Source organism: Amphiura filiformis, chromosome 19 (assembly GCF_039555335.1).
Source record: "Amphiura filiformis chromosome 19, Afil_fr2py, whole genome shotgun sequence".
NCBI lineage: Eukaryota > Metazoa > Echinodermata > Ophiuroidea > Amphilepidida > Amphiuridae > Amphiura > Amphiura filiformis.
In genome coordinates, this window is record NC_092646.1 from 59,270,934 (window position 1) to 59,294,920 (window position 23,987).

Sequence of the window (23,987 nt, forward strand, 5' to 3'; positions counted from 1 at the left end):
TGAGTGTGAAACAGGTTCTCATACATGTGGTACTGGTTCATCTTGCTTTAATAGTCACGGAAGCTTCCAATGTGGATGTACACTAGGGTATGAAGGGGATGGTCAAACATGCATTGGTAATCATTATAAAATATTACTTTCTATGTAAATTCCAAGTGATTATCCTTCATTGTGAGAAGTATACACATAGGCCATCACATTTTTAGCTTATAATGAAAATTTATTTTTTCTGTCACTTACTGTCGTGTAAAAAGCATTGCTGTTAACAAAACAAAATGAATGACTTTCCTCAATTTAGATATCGACGAGTGTGCGAGAAATACCGATACCTGTCACGACCACGCTGTGTGTAGTAATACTGATGGTAGTTATGGATGCATGTGTGATACTGGCTACCAGGGAGACGGACGTATCTGTGAAGGTAAGAACAAATTATATACAACTAGTCTATACAATTCGAACCCATTTTACAAAGAACGCCTTTTACCAAATCCCAAACCTCTCAAATTTACTAAGCATTGAAAGCATGTAATGTATATACAAGGAGATAAAATGCTCGGTTTTGGTTAATGGCAAGATCATCGAATGATTTGACGTAGTAGTTGGTGTGAGACAAGGATGCCTCCTCTCTCCAAGCTTATTCAACATATACCTCGAATACCCACAGTGAGGTAGATGTCAAACAGCGTACCAGTCTACCAGATTAACAGCTTGGGCATTGGGAAGAATACAATGAACCATCAGGACAAACTAAGATATCTCGGGATCCCCACAAGTGAGGATCTATAGAACCTTTATTCCCGCTATTGCGACATACGAAGCCGAATGTTGGTCATTGCGTAAATCAGACCAAAACAATCTCGAATTATTTGAGAGGAGATGCCTTTAGTACATCCTTGGTGTATAATATATAGACAAAACGCCACTTCAGGATGCTGAATATCAAATATACGGCAGAATGGAGTAGATGAGTGTAATCGTTTGAGGTCAAAAGGCCATGTTGGCTTGAGGACACAGGCAAAAACTCAGAACTCCTTTTACCAATGCTAAGTACATTGGCATATCACAAACAGTTCCTTCAAAACATCTTTTATAGGTTACTTTCGTGCAATTATTAAGTCTTTCTCTGTTTGTTTTTTTCTTCAGACGAATGTTTGAAATAACACAATTGTAGTCGAATATAGAGATAATATAGGCGCTAGGGGACAATCTTCCTTGCCATTACTTAAAGCGAAGTATATGTACTGTTCTCTATATTCAGACATTTCTTTCTTAACTTCCCTGGGGCATTTAATCAGCTTGCCAGATGACAAGGCTGTAAAATAAGACACATGCCTCAATTCGGAATTACTTCTAGTTAATCATACACCTTTTCATCAAGTTACTTTTACTTTTCAACTTTGCTATAAATAAATGAATATGCACCAAGAGAAATGTATTCTATAATTGAATTGTTCTATTTTATAGACATTAATGAGTGTGGTCTGAATGCAGCAACATGTCATGCTGACGCAATGTGTAGTAATACGATGGGAAGCTACGAATGTACCTGTTACATGGGATTTGAAGGGGACGGATACACAAGTTGCACAGGTAAGTGTGCTATTCCAGATGTAATCCATACACCACATACATTTTGCTTCAAGATTTATTTCATTCAGATGACTTTATATCCCGTCCATCCACCTCTGATCTGTGTATAATAATATTAGATTATTACCTTTTTTCGTTGTCATGATTCAGAGAAAATAACCAGAGAAAAGGGATGATTCCAACCAATTTTTATGTCTTACTCTCAACTAAGTTCTCAGTGTATTGAACGCTCCTTCTAATTATTTCTTGTTGTGCATCTTGTTACCTTTTATAATTTCAAAGTTAAGGTCATAAAAATGCCCGAAACATTTTTCTCAATTAACTGATTAAAAATATAATTATTTATGATATATAATTCATATGGAATTGTCCATCATGGTCATAATTGTGTTTATAATTGTCAGTGTTATTTGTTGATTTTTACACCTGCGTAATATCTACTTTGACGATGCAAACATTTTTGCTCGACAAATCCATTGAATGAGTGCTTACGACTTTAGCTTTCACCATCAGGGCTGATGGCTTGATCACAAATGATTTGGTCCACTGTTTTTTACCGTGAAACGGCTTGTTGACATTTCCCTGAAGTGAAGGTATTTTTGTTTAGAGCAGTGGATTGTATAGTTTACATGATCGAGAGAAACGATACCTTTATCCTGGTTGATTGCTTTGGCCCCCTTTTTGCGAATGTAGATTTCTTCCATTTTTTCTGGTATAAAATCCAAAACAAAAACATCGTCACTTCCGGGAAGCATCAACAAGCCGAGGCCCAAATTACTTATGATCAGGTCATCAGTTCTGATGACGAAAGCTACAATCGTGAGGACTCATCTTTCAAATGAATCTATTTACTAAGGCTGCTTTGATATTATCAGAATATCAAATTGGTTATCAATGTAATATTTGTCATCACCTTGATCACTTTTCTCGACACGTGTATTACGCTTGATAACATCCATGACGTCATTAAAGATTCCATCTGGTGCCGATTCGCTAAACTTAACAGTCATTGTTAAGGTATCAAGCATCAACTTTGTCTCGGGTGTCATTTCGTCTTGCGTGAAACATGTAGTTAGATCTATCGAGTCTGTGACAGAAGATTGGCTATAGGCCATCTGGTTCTTGCTCAGGACAGATTTGACGTCTGTGGAGTTGATGATATGGTTTGTTTTCACCGAATGCGATTCGGTAGTAGTTCGAAGATTCGGCTCTTCAACAGCTAGACGTGGGAATGTCTTCACAATCAATCCAGTACCTGAGATTTCTATGTCAGAAATATGAAAAAAAAAATACTTAGGGAGTGTCCATAAACACATTGGGATGGTGGTAGAGGGAGGAGGGAAATGAAAGGGTCAAAAAGTTTAAGGTCTTCAAAAAAGGTCAAAAGGTTTTTGCTCCTGATAGAGAGTGGTCATAAAAAAGAAAGAAAATACCGCTGAAAATAAAAATAACGGTGTTCTAAACCAATGGTACAAACACACAAGATTGTCATACATATTTACTTTCACACACAGCAGCATTTGAGCGTGATCATGGTTTACTTCAAGATTCGCCCCTACCCGATCCCCGGTACCCGATCCCTGGTAGCCGATCCCCGGTACCCGGTTCCGGATACCCGCACGGTTGTTTGATGTATAGAATTGGCTTCATTATTAAGAAAATGCAAATTATAAATGGCGCAATTTATCATATTTCTTAATTTGCAAGGGGTAGGTAATCAATACTTCCATTTAAACAGGTGGAATAGGTGAAATAAGCAACAAAGAAATGTTGTAAACATATTTCATAAAAAAAAAATGGAATTATTATTATTAAAAGCCTGAAAGAGTCATTTCCAGTATCTAAATAGCGCCACCAATCTTGTCATAAATCGATACATTTTATATCCGAAAACGTTTTAAAAAATGCTGTGAAAGTGAATAATGTTATAAATAAGGGGAAATTAAAGTTGAAGACGCTAGTCGAACTAGTGAAAACGTTCCAGGTGAGCGAAAAATAGTGTAGTGTTGAAGTTAAACTCTTTAATCAAAACACACTATGTGTTTGAATTAAAAGACAAAAAAAATGAAATCTTGTATGCAAAGTACATGAAAATGTAAACACAATTCTACACAGTTACGACATTGTTGTTGTGGGATAGTTGGTGTTCTTACAGTCCATAGGTCTATGCCCTAAAGGAAATAAAGGGGAAATTAAAGTTGAAAATGACCTAAAAGCATCTGTTAAAAAAACAACATTAATATTGACCGCTTTAAGTTGTTTTAGCCTAAACATTGGGCTGTACATGATGTTTTGTTTAAAAAAAATGATCACCTCAAACAACCGTGCCCGGTACCCTATCCAAACTTGAGCACCCCAATTTCTTACCTTTTACTACCATCTGCTGAAGACGCTAGTCGAACTAGTGAAAACGTTCCAGGTGAGCGAAAAATAGTGTAGTGTTGAAGTTAAACTCTTTAATCAAAACACACTATGTGTTTGACTTAAAAGAAAACAAAAATGAAATCTTGTATGCAAAGTACATGAAAATGTAAACACAATTCTACACAGTTACGACATTGTTGTTGTGGGATAGTTGGTGTTCTTACAGTCCATAGGTCTATGCCCTAAAGGAAATAAAGGGGAAATTAAAGTTGAAAATGACCTAAAAGCATCTGTTAAAAAAACAACATTAATATTGACCGCTTTAAGTTGTTTTAGCCTAAACATTGGGCTGTACATGATGTTTTGTTTAAAAAAAATGATCACCTCAAACAACCGTGCCCGGTACCCTATCCAAACTTGAGCACCCCAATTTCTTACCTTTTACTACCATCTGCTGAAGACGCTAGTCGAACTAGTGAAAACGTTCCAGGTGAGCGAAAAATAGTGTAGTGTTGAAGTTAAACTCTTTAATCAAAACACACTATGTGTTTGACTTAAAAGTCAACAAAAATGAAATCTTGTATGCAAAGTACATGAAAATGTAAACACAATTCTACACAGTTACGACATTGTTGTTGTGGGATAGTTGGTGTTCTTACAGTCCATAGGTCTATGCCCTAAAGGAAATAAAGGGGAAATTAAAGTTGAAAATGACCTAAAAGCATCTGTTAAAAAACAACATTAATATTGACCGCTTTAAGTTGTTTTAGCCTAAACATTGGGCTGTACATGATGTTTTGTTTAAAAAAAATGATCACCTCAAACAACCGTGCCCGGTACCCTATCCAAACTTGAGCACCCCAATTTCTTACCTTTTACTACCACCACGAATATGATCCCACCAGGTTGCAGGAAATTGTATAACTGTTTGATCGTATCTTCCAGTTCACCCAAAAAATATATGGCATTGATAATGCTGATGAAATGGTACTTCTGTCGTGCTGCCTTAGATGTCACAAACTGCTGGAAGGTTTGGTTGTGCCACTCATATTCAATGCCGGTAATTTCGTTGCTTTTTTGACGTTTTGTTTCTTGATATTCGGATATCCGCTGTGTGCTTGGTTCAATGACGCTTGCAGATATTCTAGGGAATTTGGTTGTTAGTTTCTTCAACTGTAATGTTTCTAGATAACCTATTGGAAGAAAAATTATATGCATGATGGTGTTAGATTAATTCCTGGTTATAATAAATAGTGTGCCAAGATAGTGTAAAATACTATTTTTTTTGCACGCTACGCGCAGACATTGTCCTTATAAAGCCTTTTTGTGGAAGCTCGAAGACATTACATTACATGTACAGTCTCTCTACAAAAAATCCCGGTATATATGTATTATATCCGACCGATAATACCGGGTCAATATTAAGTAAGCGGGAATTCTTATCGCGATTGACGCCGAAATTTGTATTTTACTCCCACCCCGAATAAGAAAGCTCGCTACGCCCCTGTTGTTAACTTTAATTTTAGGAAAAGAAAAAGCATCTCTGTCTAAGTAGTATTGTACCAATGCAGTATGATTTGTCAATATAGGCATAGACCTACTTATTAAAGCATGTCTTTCATGGTGTAGAAAATACGAAGCGTTAAATGTTGATGCTAAAATGTACGCCAAAAAGAAGTTGTCTCGTCCATTATTTGCCTCACCTTCACTGCTACCCACACCAAGCACACGCAATGGCTCATTATCACGTTTGTTGCCAAACTTTTCAGATAAAATCTTCCCTACATATGAATCAAACTCTTCGTTTATCCATTTCCCCAAAATGTCCTGACGTCGTGTGTTTTGATAACATGCATGGAGAGCCATCCAATAGTGGTCATGGTTGCAGTGTAATGGTTGAAACATAGGTTTCCTTTGCACATTTGGTGTAGTCATGTTGCAGTCCAGGGTTGCACTGTCGTAATGTTCAGGGCTGAATTTTTCCACACGTCCAACTGGAAATTAATAGACAGGCTCAGTGGACGGGTTAGTTCGAAACGTCGTCAGTCCCAAACGTCTTTACTCCGAAACGTTTTATTCCGAATCTGAATCTGACAAAAATGAAAGAGAAAAGTGCCCCTCTGACAAAAAACGAAAGCTTAAATTGGGGAGGCAAAGCAAAGGAACAAGGAGCCCGTTTGCCACCAACATTCACTCGATCATTGGCCAAAATAGTGTAAATTAGTGTATTATAAATGCATATCAATAAAGTCCTTTTTGAAGCTCGAAGACTTTACATGTATAGTATTTTTTAAACCGCTTGAAATATACGTTCCACTAATCAAAATTCAGCTGGGACATTTTTTAAATTTTACCAAGAAATTTTAACCCCCCTCACCTCTCCGACTAAGAAAGCTGGCTACGCCCTTGATGGTTGTTGTCGGGTGTTACCAGTTACCCAGATTTTCCTGTCATATTACTAATTTAACAACATGAAACAACTGAGCCAACTAAAATAACAAACGTGGAATAAACAACTGAGCCCAGCTTTGATTGACAGCAAAATTTAACGCCAGTAGTTATGGAATTGATGTTCAGCCAATCGGAAAATACGTACTATGAGCTTGTCGCCAGACGGTTTGTTTAGTGACTAAGGAGCACAAATCGGTTGGGACCGAGACTAGCCTCCTGGCACCTTTGTGTATTGAGATTAAAAATCCGTGCAGTGAGAATTTAAAATCCGCGCTTTAAAATATTTAGCCATTCAACAAACTCATTAGGGACGGCTTAATAGCGCCTTTCGTATTGACCATTTCAGGTGTGATTTCAACACTTCATACTTCTAATTTTCATAGGGTCTGATGTATATACAAATAGCCGCTATAATGTCTTTAGCTCCCCCTCCCCAACGTTTTACCCACAACAGTGTTTACAACCAATACAACATCAACGTTTTAGCATTAATATGTGAAATTTCCTTGCGCCTCTCGGTAATCGGAAACTAATTTCTAATTCTATGTAAAGGTGTATCGATAATGACACATCTGACTACCATGTTGTAGGTGTAATAATAATAAATCAATGTTTCGGAGAACAAGTCTAATCAATTATGTCTTTGTGTATTTGGCCTCATATTGGCCCTATTATAATGACTACAATATCGCTCATTTTGGAGATTAAATATAACTTAATGAAACTGTTACCTGCTTTACGACACACAAAAACTTGTAGCGATCAATGTTCCTTTCTCTCGGTTGCCTGCCAATGTCATAACCACATAACTATACAGCAATACGTATACATGTATGTGTAGAATGCGATTGATTGGATTTCCGCGTCAAAGAATACCACATTATACATATTCAACCCAGTACAAAATATGTCCTTTCGTTGTCCTTTTGACAAGTTCATCATATCAGGACAAAGTTCAAAGTGAAACCGGTACTCTGTTTTGTTATGAACATGGAATTACGAAATAGATACTGCAACGAGTAAAAAAACATAATAAACACTGATTAGGCTACTTAACAACGCTAACGAACTAACAGATATAATGCACTCTTTCTCAAATCATTCTATTGTATTTCCCTGAACAGATTTAGTCAAAATATGGATATGATGTATAATGTTGTATAGTAGGGAAACACGGAATATATGATTAGTTTTTGGTGATTTTTGAGTGATTTACGCTCTGCTAGTAATGAATAGATTTGTTATGTTTTATTTCTAATAAGATTTGCATTTTTAATAACGCTCATTATTTTTTTAATTACACTATTACGATCTAGAAAGACCAAAAACACAAATTCACGTAAGGATATACAACAAAACACACTATATACGAGTGGATATTCATACGTAGTGGTAGATAAAATGATTAAAGAGTTTAACTTCAACACTACACTATTTTTCGCTCACCTGGAACGTTTTCACTAGTTCGACTAGCGTCTTCAGCAGATGGTGATGCTGTGATGATATCTTGTCTACAATCGGGATATCTCTCACTGATGACGTCATATGATTGACAGGATGACGTCATAGGATGTTACGATGTAGCGCCGCCCCCCTGGGCATCAGCAAGTTATCCCAGATGGGGTCTATTTCTAGACCTTTGTCACGATCATATGACGTCATCAGTGAGAGATATCCCGATTGTAGACAAGATATCATCACAGCATCACCATCTGCTGAAGACGCTAGTCGAACTAGTGAAAACGTTCCAGGTGAGCGAAAAATAGTGTAGTGTTGAAGTTAAACTCTTTAATCAAAACACACTATGTGTTTGACTTAAAAGTCAACAAAAATGAAATCTTGTATGCAAAGTACATGAAAATGTAAACACAATTCTACACAGTTACGACATTGTTGTTGTGGGATAGTTGGTGTTCTTACAGTCCATAGGTCTATGCCCTAAAGGAAATTTCGAACCAGAAATATCTTATGTAATCAGTGTGCTACCATCCAGTAATATCGGAGAAGATATAGAATACGTCAAAGAATATAATCTTCTGTCGACTTGCTGAAGTCTGGTTTATAAAACAACACATCTGTCAATCTTAGTGAAACCAGAGCGGGTAAGGAGGTAAGACATTGTGTGAAAAGTGAAAAATAGCACCGCTTGGGAGATAGTCAACTATGCGATGATCTTATGCAAAGGATTTAACATTCTTTATTGGATTTCGCTGAACAGTGATCTTCGCAGGACAGGTGAATCAGGATATACATCAGAACTTTGAAAAAGAATCATTTTGTATATCAACCAAGTAAATATCTGTAATATTGATCGATTTATCATTTTGGACTTACGGTCTTCTTGCACTTGGATTGAAACAAAAGCTTATAACTCAAAACTGAATGCAGATGTTGGAAATATTTAACCATATTGGTAATCTATGTGCAAAGACGAGCAATTTGACACCTTGTTTTTTGAATTTGAAGGTTGTTTTAAAATTTGACCTCAATTGACCGTTAATTCTAACTTATTAACCGATCTCAAAATATACATACATTATACATTTTCGTAATCGTTGTGATGAGACGAGTAATTTGATATGTCTCTTGACGACATTGACAATTTTTCATTTTTCTCTTGACCCCCTCACGTGACCCCTATGGGGAGGGGGCCAAATGTCAAAAAAAGTTGTCTTCATCCAATAACTTCAAAACCACCTGTAACTCAATTTCGTCAAAAGTGGACTTAGTCTTCTTGCGCTCAGGTCTTCAATTGTATATATTTATGTTCATTCACTGTTAAATCATCCCGGTACTTTACTTTTGATTAAACGATTAAAATATTGTTAACTTAATCAGACAGTGTGTTGTGTTGTGTTGTGCAGTCGTGCTAATTAGGGAAAAATGTGTTTTTGGCCTTAAGTCATTTAACGAATCAGAACAGCATATTATTATGCGCGGTCACAAAGTTGTCTGGAAACGCCTTACTACAAACATTAGCCGAATCGACAATTTATCGTACATAGTCTCAGTACCAGTTTCCTCCTTCGGCATTATATGTTTAGTGTCGAATGACCACATGCCGGCTATGAACGAGACTAGAAGAAAACATCCAAATTCAGATTCACTATGACTACCAATATTTAATCACTTTTTGTACTTAATTAATTTGTTTATACACATACCCAAAATAGAACCCATACAAGTACTTGAAGTCCCAATTTCTATACCCGTACCCATGGCCCGTACTCGTACCCATACTGGGACCCGTACCCGTACCCGTACTCGAGTCCCAATTTCCGAACCCGTACCCGTACCCGTGGCTTCGTACCCGTACCCGTACTCATGCCTATTTTGACTTCGGACCCGTACCCGTACTCATGGACTGGGACCAGTACCCGTACCCATGACTTCGAATCCGTACCCGTACCCGTACTCATGGCGGGTCCCAATACTACAAGTCTAGATCATATACACGATGGAGAGTAACGATACTTTTATCACGGTTGATTGTTTTGGCACCGTTTATGCAAATGTAGATTGCTTCCCTTATTTTTCTGGTATACGACCCAGAACAAAAACATCGTCACTTCCGGATAGTGTCAACAAGCCGTTTCGCGGGAAAAAGCATTGCGCCAAGTCACCTTTGATCAAGCCATCATCACTAATGACGAAAGCTAAATTCGGGAGTACTCATTAATAACGGATTTGTCAAGCATGAATGTTTGAATTATTTATCTACAATCCTTCAAATGCACTTTTTTACTGATATCTATTTTGATATAACCAAAATATCAAATTGAGAATCACTGTAATATTTGTCATCACCTTGATCATTTTTCTGGACACGTGCATTACGTTTGATAAAATCCATGACTTCATTAAAGATTTCATCTGGTGCCAATTCGCTAAACTTAACAGTCATCGTTAAGGTATCAAGCATCAACTTGTCTGGGGTGTCATTTCTTCTTCCGTGAAACATGTAGTTAGATCTATCGAGTCTGGGACAAAAGATTGAGTATATGCTATCTTGTACTTGCTCAGGACAGATTTGACATCTGTCGAGTTGATGATATGGTTTGTTTTCACCGCCTGCGATTCGGTAGTAGTTCGTGGATTCGGCTCTTCAACGGCTAGACGTGGGAATGTCTTCACAACCAATCCATAACCGGAGTTTTCTATCACAGAAAGATGTTAGAAGATAGTTAGTGGTGTTCATAAATACATGAGGGGGTCAAAACAGTTTTAGGTGTCCAAAATGAGGAGTCATAACAATTTTAGCAAGAAAATACCGCTGGAAATAAAAATCATGTTATTAAAACAATAGTAAAAACACACAAGATGATAACTACAAACAGCACAAATAGATTTTATTTCATCGATGCTATTAAGGGGGTTACACAAATGTTGTATTTAACTTTTTAGACCCCCCTTTATGGGTGTCAAAACTTTCTTGACCCCACCTTTTGCCATGTCAAACACTTTTTTGACCCCCTTTTGGAAGGTCAAAACTTTTTTGACCCCCCTACAAATTTTCCAGCCCCCACCAAGGTATTTATGAACGTTCCCTTAGTTTAGAATAATTTCAACAAATGAGGTCTTAAATTCGAGCTAATAGATGCAGCTATTGGCTGCTGGTTCCAATTATGACATGTCTTTGTTTAGGATATACAGGGGTGAACATAACTGGTACCTTAATTTTGTTGGCTTACTGTAGATAAATATGGGTACTACTTTAAGATTCGTCCCTACCCGATCCAATCTTGAGCACCACCGGTTCCTTACCTGTCATTACTACCATAAACATTATCCCACCAGGTTGCAAAAAATTGTATAGCCGTTTGACCGCATCTTCCAGTTCACCCGCAAAATATATGGCATGGATAATGCTGATGAAATGGTACTTCTGACCTGCTTCCTTAGATGTCACAAATTCCTGGAAGGTTTGGTTGTACCATTCATATTCAATGCCGGTAATTTCGCTGCTTTTCTCACGTACCGTTTCTTGATATTCGGATATCCGCCGTGTGCTTGGTTCAATGACGTTTGCAGATATTCGAGAGAATTCGGTTTTCAGTTTCTTTAACTGTAATATTTCTAGATAACCTATTGGAAAAAAATTCATATGCATGACGTGGTTAGATAAATTCCTGGTATTATAAAGAGTAGTAGCGTGCCAAGGTAGTGTAAAATACCAAAATATTTGCATGCTACGCGGACACTCTCGGTCGTTTCAAGTATTAAGATTCCCGATTGGTGTTGGTTTTGGTCACTTGGTTTCCTATTATCGTGCCGAAACTCTTGAGTGACACGTGAGTGTGCTGAACGCCTAACTTAAAGCCTTAATGTACAATATTTTTAAATTGTTTTATTTTTATTTTTTTCTTCCAAAATGATAAAATAGTTAAATATGCAATCATTATGAAAATTCCCAATACATTTGGATGCGAAAAACATTGGAAATCGGCCTCAGAGTTAGTCTCCAGAAACGGTTTCGTAGGAGACTACGATTTGCGACCGTTCCGATTATCATAATCTGAAAAATTATGATAATATGTCGGACCAACAGAAAATCATCCCGTTTTCCTATAAATAGGGTGAATTTGACAGTTTGCTCATAGATTTAAATTGGAACATGTTCAGGTATTACAAATATACCAAAAATCGGTTTTGAAAAAAATAAAGGTATATTCTGAAAAAAGATCGTACATTAAGGCTTTAAAGATAAAAGTTGCATTGTTTTGGATGTTTGTTACAAAGGCAACGCTACAAAATAGGTCAAGGTCAACAATGGAATTTGATATTCTTTGTCATGTTACCAAGGTAACAACCACATGAGATATGGCAAACTATTCATTTTATCAATTGCTTTTGCAAGCGGAATAATATGAGACCAATTTTTATCAAAATCTGAGAATTTTTCATTTTTGACCCCCCTGGACAATGGTGGAATCCAATTTTTGACATTTGACCTTTTTCCTATAACTCAAGAAATGTAAATCGGAGATAGGTCAAACTATACTTTTTTAATTCTTTATACATTGGTATGGTTTTTAGTAAGATTTGACCAAATCTGAAATTTCACCTCTGCATAAGCGGCCATTTTGGATTTATGCAAATTAAGCACCTTTCCACTGCTTGGATTTTTGACTTTTGATACATTTTTGTGTGAGCTTTTGGGAGATGTATGCATGCGAAATGGATTTTGTTGCAATTAGTGGTGGGTATTTTTTAAAAATTCGACTAGCCTATTTTTCCGTATAGACGTTATAATGTACTTTGATTTAAGAAACAGTAGCAAAGACTACTGCATAACACAACGCTTTCGAACAGTCTTAAAACTGTAAGTGAAAATTGTTGCATGTAAAAATAACATGCACTGACTTGGCACTATTTGTACGTTTTGAAAGGTTTTTTTGGTAGATACATCCGACCGATAATACCGGGATAACATTATGTAATAGGGAATTCTTTTCGTCTTTTTCCCCGAAAATATCTATGTCTATATGTCGCTTTGTATCAATGATACGTTCTGCTCTATATTTTGTTATAGGCATACTTTCAAGGTGTATAGATGCAAAGGGTTCAATATTGTAGCTAAAAGGTAGGCCGAAAAGGTTTTTTGTTTGCCTTACCCTCACTGCTGCCCACACCAAGCACACGCAATGGGTCATTATCAAGTTTGTTGCCAAACTTTTCAGATAAAACCTTCCCTACATATGGCTCAAACTCCTCGTCTATCCATTTCCCCAAAATTTCCTGACATCGTGTGTGTTGATACAATGTATGGAGAGCCATCCAATAGTGGTCATGGTTGCAGTGTAATGGTTGAAGAAGAGGTTTCTGTTGGCGATTTTGTGTATCCATGTTGCAGTCCAGGGTTGCACTCATACATTTCCAGAGCTAAACTGTTCCAAGCGCCCAACTGGCGTATACTTCTGCTCTGCTGTCGGGCGTGCAATATAAAAAAAATCATGTATGTATTACACTACGTCGGGGATTTGAATCATGTTGCACTTAATCCCCTGTCTAGACAGAATGAATGTAATTAATGCAATTCTCATTAAAATTTACATAAAAAAGTACTTGCTTTTTTTTTGCTTTTTTTAAGAGGGTTGGTGCTTTCAGCTGCTACGGCTATGTGCACCACCAGCTGTACACTTCTCTCTGAACAATATCTTTGTTTCCATACAAAATCATGAATACTTTTATGCTTCACTGCACCTTGGTTATGCTATGCTGTACGTGTTTCCATACGAATGCCTATGCGTTAAGTCCTCTCGGATGCTTGTGCGTAAATTTCCTATCTTCTTTTTGCACTCAATTCAAAAACCAAACGGTGTCTTCTCAGAGCCACACAGGCCGAATCAGCAGAAGAAGTGGCTAAACCGTGGCCAAAACTAAACATGGTCCTCCGGATACGCCGACATCTTCGCTTCCACGCCTGTTCACCATTGCCCAAGTTAGCGTTACCCATCCGACACCACGTGGAGGTTTGGGTTGGGTTGCCCGCGAGCATTCACTGTGCCAGCTCTGCGGGCCTTGTCGGACCATAAAAAAGTACATTTACAGGCATTTTTAAGGTTAAAATTTTGAGGTCAGATAAGGAACATTTAAACTTAAGATATCAAGATGATTACGTAAGCATCGATACGGATACTATTAACCTGGTATTACTTCGATAGCGGTAATCTGCGGCATGGGTTCGAGGCCCAATGCCAAGTTTAATTTTTTTGTAAATTTCATTTTAGGGAAATGCGGCTAGGCGAATTTATATATGGTGTAGGGAGGAGTGATTTAGCACGATTATAGTGCACAGTGTCACCGCCCCGATATCTTCATGGCAGAAATCGCCATGGTAGGTTGAATCCACTGCCACGCATGGCCATTTTGTTCCGACCTGTTAAATAGTCTTGAGACGCATAATGGGCCGAAGGACATATGACTAAGGCTACTGACAATTGCCCGGTGACCGACCTCGCTGTGTGTGAGTCGAGCATGGTACGCCATAGGTCATATGCTTTTAGACTACCCAAGATTGGCCTGCGCTATATAATTCGACACATATAAAATCAGAATTATTGTCACTTTATGATTTCAAGACGCAAGCTTCTTTCTCAAGACGCAAGCTAACGACTATCATATCTGTTCAACACATATATTCAAGTGCAAGGAACCACATCTGGTTTCTTTAGACGAAATCATTTACAGGAGATATTCATCATTTCCACTATCCAAAGATGTTCGTCTGAAAACCGTGCATAGCACATTCACGTGTATCGATCCCGGGTATTGATTTTAGTATCTCTGGTGTACCAAGTAATTATTAGCTAGGCGATATCGATGTGTAGTGTACATTGGAAAATCACTACCAACTGCAAGCAAACATTTATTGATACCAGATTGTGTAAGTGACATCAGAACCAAAATACGATACACCGGTGATGGTAACAAATCGTAAAACATTAACATGAAAATATATGTGTGTTTTCCTCCTGCGAAATTAGCGCGATTTGCAAGTGTTATGATATATGCATGTTGACAGACTATAACTGAAACAACACCAAATGTATTGACCAAACCGCATGCAGCAAAACGACCAGTTATGAGAAGCATTTTAACTTTAACAAAAAGGCACCAGCATCCAATTTAGTATGTTATGTCTGATGGTGTTTCAGAGCATGAGAAACTCCGACGGCCGTATGATCCTTTGATGTGTGCATGACCGTCCCGCACGCGTAATTTCTTTCTGCAACAATAATGGACCGCAATACGATAATACATAGTACATACGTACATGTAAGTATATGAGGCTATAGATATAACACGAGTTTATTAATCCCTCTTATTTATTAAAATAAAATGAAATGTATTAGAATTACAAATTCTACCCCCTCCGGAGGGGTGGGGGACACTTCAATATGAAATGGATATAGGTATAGGGCTGGCACTTTCGCACTAAGGGGCATTCGGTGAGAGCAAAATGTAAAAAATATGAGGACATTGGGTGAGAGCATGATTTTTGGCATTCGGTGAGAGCAAAATGTAAAAATTATGGGGTCATGGGGGGGGGGGACAACATGGCCTTTTTTTCAAATGAAATCTTTGGTGAGAGCCACAGAAACCTCGAAAATCGAATTTCTAGCTCTAAATGGCTTCAAATTTCTTTGTTTTTTCAAAATAAGTAACAAAATCAGTGATAAATGAAAGTTGCTGTTCAAATTGAACTTGTAAGGGTCTTTAGGTGATAGATCAAATGGAAAAATAGGGGGTCTTCGGGTGACAAAGCATGTGTTCGTAAAAAAATATGGGGTCTTTGGGTGACGCTGAAAAAATGGGTCTTAACAGCCCCACATGCGCGTCACCTCCAAAGTTGGAGTGCCCCCTCGGGAATTCTACAAGGGTTCACCTGGGGTTCGAACCCACAATCTATGGATCCGTAGTCCAATGCCTATACCACCTTGTTGGTGGATTTTGATATTAACTACGGCACCTAAAGTCTTTGAGTTTTGCAGGGAATCTTTGTTTACTAAAGTACATTAGATTGGTGTAAAAACAGAAAAAAAAATATGGAGGGCGTCCTCCTCAGCAAATATGGAAAAGCGTTTGTATAAACCTATATTTTTAGAATATAGATATACACTTTAATGTGTTTGTTTAAATGTTTATTGTGCTTAGTTATTTGATATCAGAAGGACATTTTTCGTATTCAGAATGCAATTCGATATGTTTGATGTGCTCGCATGTCCAGCAAAATACAGGGTGATTTAAAATGAACTGTACCCAACTTCACCCAATTTTTTACATATATTTGCAGAGATTGTACATATCAAAAAAACTATCACAGAAAGCAGTGATAAGTGTGCTGTAGTAGAAATTTTGAATTTTGATAATAAGTGGTTTTAGTCAGAAGATATCGCATTTTCAAGTTATCATCCAATTTTAGACCAACACACGGAACTAAGTTTATCCGTGTTCTCTAGTAACAAAATGCAACTATACCATGACTACGTACATGTACAGCAAACCCAAGACAAATGTTATTTCGCATTATTAAATCAATAATATTTATATTCAATTAGAATGTCAGGTTTGCAAAGAATACATGTTAAAAACTAGAGTCAACAGACGCTGAATACAAGCCGCAATTTGACCCCTATAACTTGACCCCTGGGTTACGGATGGGGTCAACTGCTCTTACACTGTGCTTAGGATGTCATAAGAAATATTCCTGGTGAATTTCAGCTTAATCGGAACTTATACATGGATTTTGATTTTTGAAAATTTTTGATTGACCTTTTGACCCCTTTAATGACCTTTGACCTCAATGTAAAAAAAAACCTTATGTACACCGACAAAATGCATTGTTCAAATTTTAATTAAAAATTCTAACATGTTCAGTTCTTGAGATAAAAATTCTTGAAGTTATTCAGCTAAAAACAGGAAGTGACCCTTAATGACCTTTGACCCCCAAAATAAAAATACCATGCATACATCAGGGAACACTAATTCATGTATGTTGGTTATATTATTCTGGTCTGTTTACATTTTGAGATAAAATTTTTTGAACATTTTTGGTTTTTGACCGGAAGTAACCCCTTAATGACCTTTGACCCCAAACCTGTAGGCATGCTAAAGACCCTGGCTAGTAGCAATGCATGTGTGCTAATGGCGACTCTCTGCTATATATTTTGTAAAGACAGTGATTTTTGGAATATTTTTAGCTTTCAGACCGGAAATGACCCCTTAATGACCTTTGACCTCAATTATTTTAGAAAGTTTTAAGCACTGCCACATGTTGATTCATATGCATGAGTCACATGATCATTGCATGAAATTTGTGGAAGGAGTAGCATTTTTGTGAAATCACATTTTGACCATTATAGCTAGGTCAAAGGTCACAGCGAGGTCAAAGTCAAATGGAAGGTTTGGCCTAGCCCAATGGTCATTTGGGTCAACTTTGGTTGAAATCTGTCAATCCCTTGCGGAGCTACATGCAGTTGATTGCGGTTGCCAGAAGAAGAAGAAGAAGAAAGAAGAAGAAAGAATTGAGAAGAGACAGAACAAGCCGACATCCGTCGTCGGCTTGTAAATACATGTAGAACAAAGGACCCGTTGACTTGAAATTGTAGAGGGCAATTTGAATCCAAATAGAAATGGTGCTGGTGCAGTATCCATACACTCGTAATTAAGATCTGCTTTTTCACCAATAATAGGAAACATAGCCTACTACCCTGTTACAGCTTGCAATATAAAATTATTCAAATGTCGGTAAATATTGATTTTAATTGTACTTATTTATCAATTCATCTTATTTTCAATTTTAAATAAATATGCGCAATTTATGTTGAACTGAAAGTGTCTGAGGGCATTTGAGTGAGCAAAATGCTGTAGACCATATAGTTTGAATTAAATATTCATCCGTGTGCAACATCGTTTTTGGTGTGCTTTCTAAGAATGTACTTTTCATCAAAACCATTAGAGGTAAAGACATAATTTTTTCACCAATAATAGGAAACATACTATACTGTTAAACTTTACAAAAACACATTATTTAAATGTCGGTAAGTATTTAATTTTAATTTTTGAAGTTGGGTACAGTTCATTTTAAATCACCCTGTATACTGTTCAAACGCTCGTACCCCATCATGAGCCAATCGAGAAATTTTGGAACAATGATAACGAGTCACGTTTTTCTACTTTTTCCCCAAGTCTTATTTCTTATAAATCAATGCGAGATGTGGATAGACAACTTTTTATGTTCAATTGTGTGATTTTTATTTTTTATTTTCCACTTGCCTCTTTTATAAGTTGTGGATGAATGCGAGATGTGGATAGACAACTTTTCAATTTCAATTGGTTTTTTGTTTTTTCCACTTGCCTCTCAGACTTTTATAAGTTGTGGATGAATGCGAGATGTAAATAAATGAAATAAATGTTGGTATTTATACAGCGCCTTTCACATGTGTACATGTACCAAAGCGCTCCCGCTGTCGTTAGAACATGTCAGCTGCCATATAATGACCAAGGCATGTTCATACCTTTGAGCGGCGCTCAATGGACAATATTCATAACAGCTCCCCATTTTACCCCTGTTTTTTTTGTTTTCCACTTGCCTCTTTTATAAGATGTGGATGAATGTGAGATGTGGATAGACAACTTTTCATTTTCAATTGTAATGTTTCTTTTTTTATTTTCCACTTGTCTCTTTTATAAGATGTGGATGAATGTGAGATGTGGATAGACAACTTTTCATTTTCAATTGTGATTTTTCTATTTTATTTTCCACTTGTCTCTTTTATAAGATGTGGATGAATGTGAGATGTGGATAGACAACTTTTCATTTTCAAGTGTGATTTTTATTTTTTATTTTCCACTTGTCTCTTTTATAAGATGTGGATGAATGTGAGATGTGGATATACAACTTTTCATTTTCAATTGTGATTTTCCTTTTTTATTTTCCACTTGTCTCTTTTATAAGATGTGGATGAATGTGAGATGTGGATAGACAACTTTTCATTTTCAAGTGTGATTTTTTTTTTTATTTTCCACTTGTCTCTTTTATAAGATGTGGATGAATGTGAGATGTGGATATACAACTTTTCATTTTCAATTGTGATTTTCTTTTTTTATTTTCCACTTGTCTCTTTTATAAGATGTGGATGAATGTGAGATGTGGATATAAACACCTCAAAAGAAATAAGTCCCCCTCTGAACATGTCGTCATAACATCGTAAGGTTTCATTTTGTACCAACAAAACTAACTTTGAAATAATTATATGACTGTTTACTAAGTGCTGTGTGAAAATGAGAGATTTCCATGACTTCAGGGCTGAATGAGCCTAAATTGAAGGCAAAAACTGCCCTTTTCAAAAGTCAAAAACTGCCTTTTTCAAAAGTCATCTCGCAAACATATTAATTTACGGTAACGCTTTTTCTTTTTAACAATTTACTGGAGTTAAACCTACGTTATGTGACACAAAACACTGACAAAATAAAAGTTTAGCTTTGTGAAGAAACTTTTATATAGCAATGCTGACGGAATAACCATTGACCTGACCTAAGGTCATGTCAACACTAATTGAATTAGTCTTAGACTTCCAGTTGTTTTGTTAACCTAACTACAGTTAAAGACCCAGTATATTGTTTTTAATATATGTTTTTAATACATTTTCGTAGATATCGATGAATGTACAGTGGGTACAGACAACTGCTTAAGCGGCACAGCCATGTGCACAAATACCGAGGGCAGCTTCATGTGTCACTGTAACGTTGGTTATGAAGGAGACGGATATCTTTTATGTGATGGTTAGTATTATACAGTAATCCAAATAATTAAGGTACCAGTTATATGTTCACCCCTGTATATCCTAAACAAAGACAGATATGTCATAATTGGAAGCAGCAGCCAACTAGCTCTAATTTAAGACTTCATTCGTTGAAATTGTTCAAGAAATAAAGACACGACGATCCCAAAACCCAAGGAAGATTTCAATTATTTAAAAGTTGCAGTTATGCACCATTGCATACCCTATTGATTTGAACAAAGCGTTCGTGAACAAGAGAACTAGCGCCGTGCTTCCATTGATTTGCACGTTAAAAACTAGCGTCGTGCTTTCATTGATTAGAACACAAAAGTGCAACTTTTGATTTCGTTTCTTCATTAGGTTTTAGATCACCGTTTCTTCAATTTTCAACCAATTTCAACAAATAAGGTCTTAAGTAAGAGCTAAAGTGTACAGGTATTGGCTGCTTGATTTAGTTATTTAGGATATGCAGGGGTGAACACAACTGGTACCTTAATTATCTGGCTTATGTAGTACAACAAGAAATAGCTGCTTCAAGAGTAATGGAGTAAAAACATTTAAACGTTTAGTCTAATTTTGCGGCTCTTACCAATTGCTCTCACCAACGTGGAGAATTTGGAGATATACGTAAGAATCTACAAGAAGATACGTTGTTGACAATCATTTTGAAAGTGATATTTTTACCTGTATTAGACCACAGTGATTAGACATACTCTTTAAAATATCTCTCAAATATGCATTCCCACAACTTTCAGATATTGACGAATGTATGAGGAGCACACATAACTGTCATGCCAGCGCTGTTTGTACCAATACCATGGGAAGTTTCCAGTGCATGTGCGACGTGGGGTTTGAAGGAGATGGTCGTAGAACTTGCACTGGTAATGAATCTTTTACTTAGTTGCAATTAATCTCACGATGCCATTTCAAATAAACGTTCTCCTGCAATAAGCATGCCTTTGGAAAACTAGTTGCAGGAAAAAACTTTTTATTACAACAATGGCATTTATAATTCATTGTATGAAGTCCATACCGTGTGCCTGATATGTCCCTTAGTTACTCTTTGGAATTATATGCTAGACCACGCAACATGACAAAATAGTGAGGGCCTCTAGCGGAGTTATTGCTAGAGTAGTGAAAGTCTACCATCACTTTTGTCTCATAGTCGAGTAAATTAAGTAACTACGGGGGACCGTTCATGCACCCTGGCAATGGTAACGCTTGCATGAACATATTCGTTGGCGCTCTAAATTCATTTGCAATTTTGTTGGTCTTGCAGCGTGTCCCAGTTTGTATCCACAAAACTTTCTGCTAACAAATGGGAAATAAAATTTGAATACTTTGTACAAATATTAAGGTGTTGAAAGTATTATACGTGTAGCTAGATGATAGAGTTGAGAGAATTACTTAAGGGTAAGGATAAGAGACTAAGAAATGTTTTTTTAAAGAATGTCATTACAGTACATAACACTTCTATTGACGATATCCTCTTCCAGATATTAATGAATGTAACGTAGGCACACATGATTGTCACTATAACGCGGATTGCATGAACGTAATGGGTAGCTTCGCATGCAGCTGTATGATTGGTTATGAAGGTGACGGAAAGGAGATTTGCCAAGGTAGAAATTGTCTCTTACGATAACTTGATTATCAGGATTCCTTATAGACCGGACTAAGAGCAAAAGTATCACAATTTGACGATGCAATAGGTGAACCATAATCACTCCAGGATGTGTAATGTCTTTGGGTGAAATACAACGGTTATGTGCCTCTTTTCACGCCATTTGGTCTATAAAGAAAATGCATTGGTGACAAATTAATACACCGGGCGTGGGATAAGAGACAACCTAAAATACAGGGTGTCCCATAAAAAATTACCGAGTGAATAAAATTGAACGTAAGTCGAGAACTAGACATCAAAATCAAATAATTTAAAATGTAGCGCATAGCCTATTTTATTGTGCATCACATACGAAATTGCTGTTTGATTCGGTTGGATGGATGCGAAGAAATTAACAATTACATAATGCGCGCATCAATGCAGTTCATTCCAAGTTTGATCAACAGGCGTTTTTTTCATACTCGCTCACCACTTCCTAAAGGTTGTGTATCTCATTAAATTAAATGCGTTATATAACCGCTCATTTCTTCGCAATCAGTCGACTGATTCCAGTAAAATTAGCGTATAAGATGCAGAATAAGATGGGCTACAAGCTGATGTTTAGATTCTTGGATTCTGATGTCTATTTCTTGACGTACGTCCAAATTCATTCGCCCGGTAATTTTTTCTGGGACACCCTGAATATCATGTATATTAATATGGGTAATATGTAGTAGTAGTTGGGATGCACTAAGACATTCTATCATCATGATGTTTTCATTTTTGCATGTTTCCGGTGCTTTTCAGATGTTGATGAATGTTTGCTGGATACACACAATTGCCATGCGCAAGCTGAATGCACGAATACTCGCGGGAGCTTTACATGCACGTGCATGCAGGGATATGAAGGGGACGGCAGAAATTGCAATGGTAAAGTACTTTAAAAATTGATAGTAAAATCCTTACATGTACATGATCTGTTTGTTGTACCCCATGTCACTTTTAGTTTATTCGAGCTGATATATGCAAGCCATTGTGGTAATCAGTAAATCCGTTTTGAAAAATGATATGGGATATTCCACTTTAAATCTATATATAACTCCTATGGAGTACATGACTTCAATCTTCCACACACCAATTTGAAATTCACACTCGATGTATGAAGAATAGGGTCATGTCTTCCATAGGGTGTGTGTGGATTCAAAGATTGTGTAGAATGAGTACACGTGTCGGCAATATCGTATATAATACGAGATTGCCCTACTGTCGGCAATACTTTAATCATTTGTAAATGGCCATTTCCAGATGAAATCCACAAATCCCTATGGAAGACATGACCTTAATCTTTCACACAGGGAGTGTGAAATTGAAATGGGGTTACCTGAATGATTCGATTTGAAATCTAAACCCCCTGTGTGGGAGACTAATAATAAGTGATGTATGGATTTCAACTGGAATTGCCCAATGATACTTGCTTGGTTATCCTTTTAAACTCTGCTAGGATGTTTTTACTGAAGAGGAATATACAACCTCACGTTTAAAATTGTGCCTACTGGTACTATTACTATCAACACGCATCAATTGATAATCGTTTAATGTTTGTTTTTATTTGCTTTTCCGTTTATTTTTGGTATGTTTTTAACGTGCCTGAATGCAGACATTAACGAATGCCAAGTTGGTCTCCATGAATGCCATAGCGAAGCTACCTGTCTCAACACCGATGGAGGATATCAGTGTAGTTGTACGACTGGATTTGAAGGCGATGGCATGGATTGTTCAGGTAAAGAAAATCCTAGGGTTGAAAATCGGAATGAAAACAAGCAATTAATGGCAAGTGCAGCGTCGCATCGAACCTCTAAAATTATATGAAAATGAAGTACATACTACTAATGTTTGCTCATTTAATGACGTAAAAATGAACAAACGTTATGCTTCGATACGCAGAAAGTTGTATGTTTTTCAGTACCTCCTACTGAACGTTCTTTTTATTCATTTATTTTTCCAGATATTAACGAGTGTGTAATGAAGACACATAACTGTCACGCTGAGGCAACGTGTAGCAACACAGAAGGAAGTTATACGTGTATGTGCAACGATGGTTTCGAAGGAGACGGGAGAACGTGTCAAGGTAAGCCGAAAAAAAGGCACAGTGATTTATAGCGCGCTACGCACAAGACGAAGTTACAGGTTGTCGCTGACAACTATGACCACAGTGACTTGCCTGGGAGAATTTTGAGCTAACTCGATTTTTTAACACGAGAGCGTACTAACCAACGCCATGGTTCGAACCCGCAACCTGTCGCATCAATATCGAACGCCTTATCGAGCTACTTGACTGCTTGAGTAGTTATTACGTTGTATGCAATTATTGCATCGAGCCTCCAAATTATAGGAAAATGAAGTACATTATACTAATGTTGGCTCATTTAATGATGTAAAAAATGAACAAACGATATGCTTCGACACGCAGAAAGTTGTAGGTTTTTCAGCACCTCCTACTAAACGTCATTTTTTTAATTTTCCAGATATTAACGAGTGTGTAATGATGACACATAACTGTCACGCTGAGGCAACGTGTAGCAACACAGAAGGAAGTTATACGTGTATGTGCAATGATGGTTTCGAAGGAGACGGGAGAACGTGTCTAGGTAAGAAAAGAAAGAAAAGAAAAGCGCAGTGATTTATAGCGC

The 23,987-nt window shown here is 37.0% G+C and overlaps 3 protein-coding genes across 3 annotated transcripts in view; 1 reads left to right on the forward strand and 2 right to left on the reverse strand.

Moving 5' to 3' along the window:
- Nucleotides 1–1,647: 1,647 nt before the first annotated feature.
- On the reverse strand, nucleotides 1,648–10,312 carry LOC140140703 (histamine N-methyltransferase-like). Its single transcript, XM_072162460.1, has 4 exons — nucleotides 10,216–10,312; nucleotides 5,661–5,951; nucleotides 4,830–5,150; nucleotides 1,648–2,857 (listed from the first exon to the last, which is right to left on the reverse strand). Exons 1-4 carry the CDS (start codon nucleotides 10,310–10,312, stop codon nucleotides 2,445–2,447), a joined length of 1,122 nt encoding a protein of 373 aa, XP_072018561.1. The 3' UTR covers nucleotides 1,648–2,444.
- A 17-nt stretch (nucleotides 10,313–10,329) lies between these two features.
- Nucleotides 10,330–13,254, reverse strand: LOC140140704 (histamine N-methyltransferase B-like). Its single transcript, XM_072162461.1, has 3 exons — nucleotides 13,023–13,254; nucleotides 11,173–11,493; nucleotides 10,330–10,565 (listed from the first exon to the last, which is right to left on the reverse strand). Exons 1-3 carry the CDS (start codon nucleotides 13,252–13,254, stop codon nucleotides 10,330–10,332), a joined length of 789 nt encoding a protein of 262 aa, XP_072018562.1.
- A 4,289-nt stretch (nucleotides 13,255–17,543) lies between these two features.
- Nucleotides 17,544–23,987, forward strand: part of LOC140140705 (uncharacterized) — a 28,272-nt gene continuing 21,828 nt past the window's right edge. The window contains exons 1-8 of the mRNA XM_072162462.1: nucleotides 17,544–17,571; nucleotides 19,567–19,695; nucleotides 20,450–20,575; nucleotides 21,191–21,316; nucleotides 22,105–22,227; nucleotides 22,955–23,077; nucleotides 23,303–23,425; nucleotides 23,823–23,945. Coding sequence (XP_072018563.1) covers nucleotides 17,544–17,571; nucleotides 19,567–19,695; nucleotides 20,450–20,575; nucleotides 21,191–21,316; nucleotides 22,105–22,227; nucleotides 22,955–23,077; nucleotides 23,303–23,425; nucleotides 23,823–23,945 — 901 coding nt within the window. The remainder of the gene's footprint in view (nucleotides 17,572–19,566; nucleotides 19,696–20,449; nucleotides 20,576–21,190; nucleotides 21,317–22,104; nucleotides 22,228–22,954; nucleotides 23,078–23,302; nucleotides 23,426–23,822; nucleotides 23,946–23,987) is intronic.

Excerpts from the sequence above, each read along its gene's own strand:
- LOC140140703 (XM_072162460.1), bottom strand. The coding sequence starts at position 10,312 with ATGACTGTTAAGTTTAGCGAATTGGCACCAGATGAAATCTTTAATGAA. Across the intron at positions 5,952-10,215 it reads TGTCCAGAAAAATGATCAAG|TTGGACGTGTGGAAAAATTC; the intron begins GTGATGACAAAT and ends ATTAATTTCCAG. Across the intron at positions 2,858-4,829 it reads ATTCGTGGTGGTAGTAAAAG|AAATCTCAGGTACTGGATTG; the intron begins GTAAGAAATTGG and ends TTTCTGACATAG.
- LOC140140704 (XM_072162461.1), bottom strand. The coding sequence starts at position 13,254 with ATGGATACACAAAATCGCCAACAGAAACCTCTTCTTCAACCATTACAC. Across the intron at positions 11,494-13,022 it reads TGGTGTGGGCAGCAGTGAGG|GTTATCTAGAAATATTACAG; the intron begins GTAAGGCAAACA and ends TTTTTCCAATAG. Across the intron at positions 10,566-11,172 it reads GTTTATGGTAGTAATGACAG|AAAACTCCGGTTATGGATTG; the intron begins GTAAGGAACCGG and ends TTTCTGTGATAG.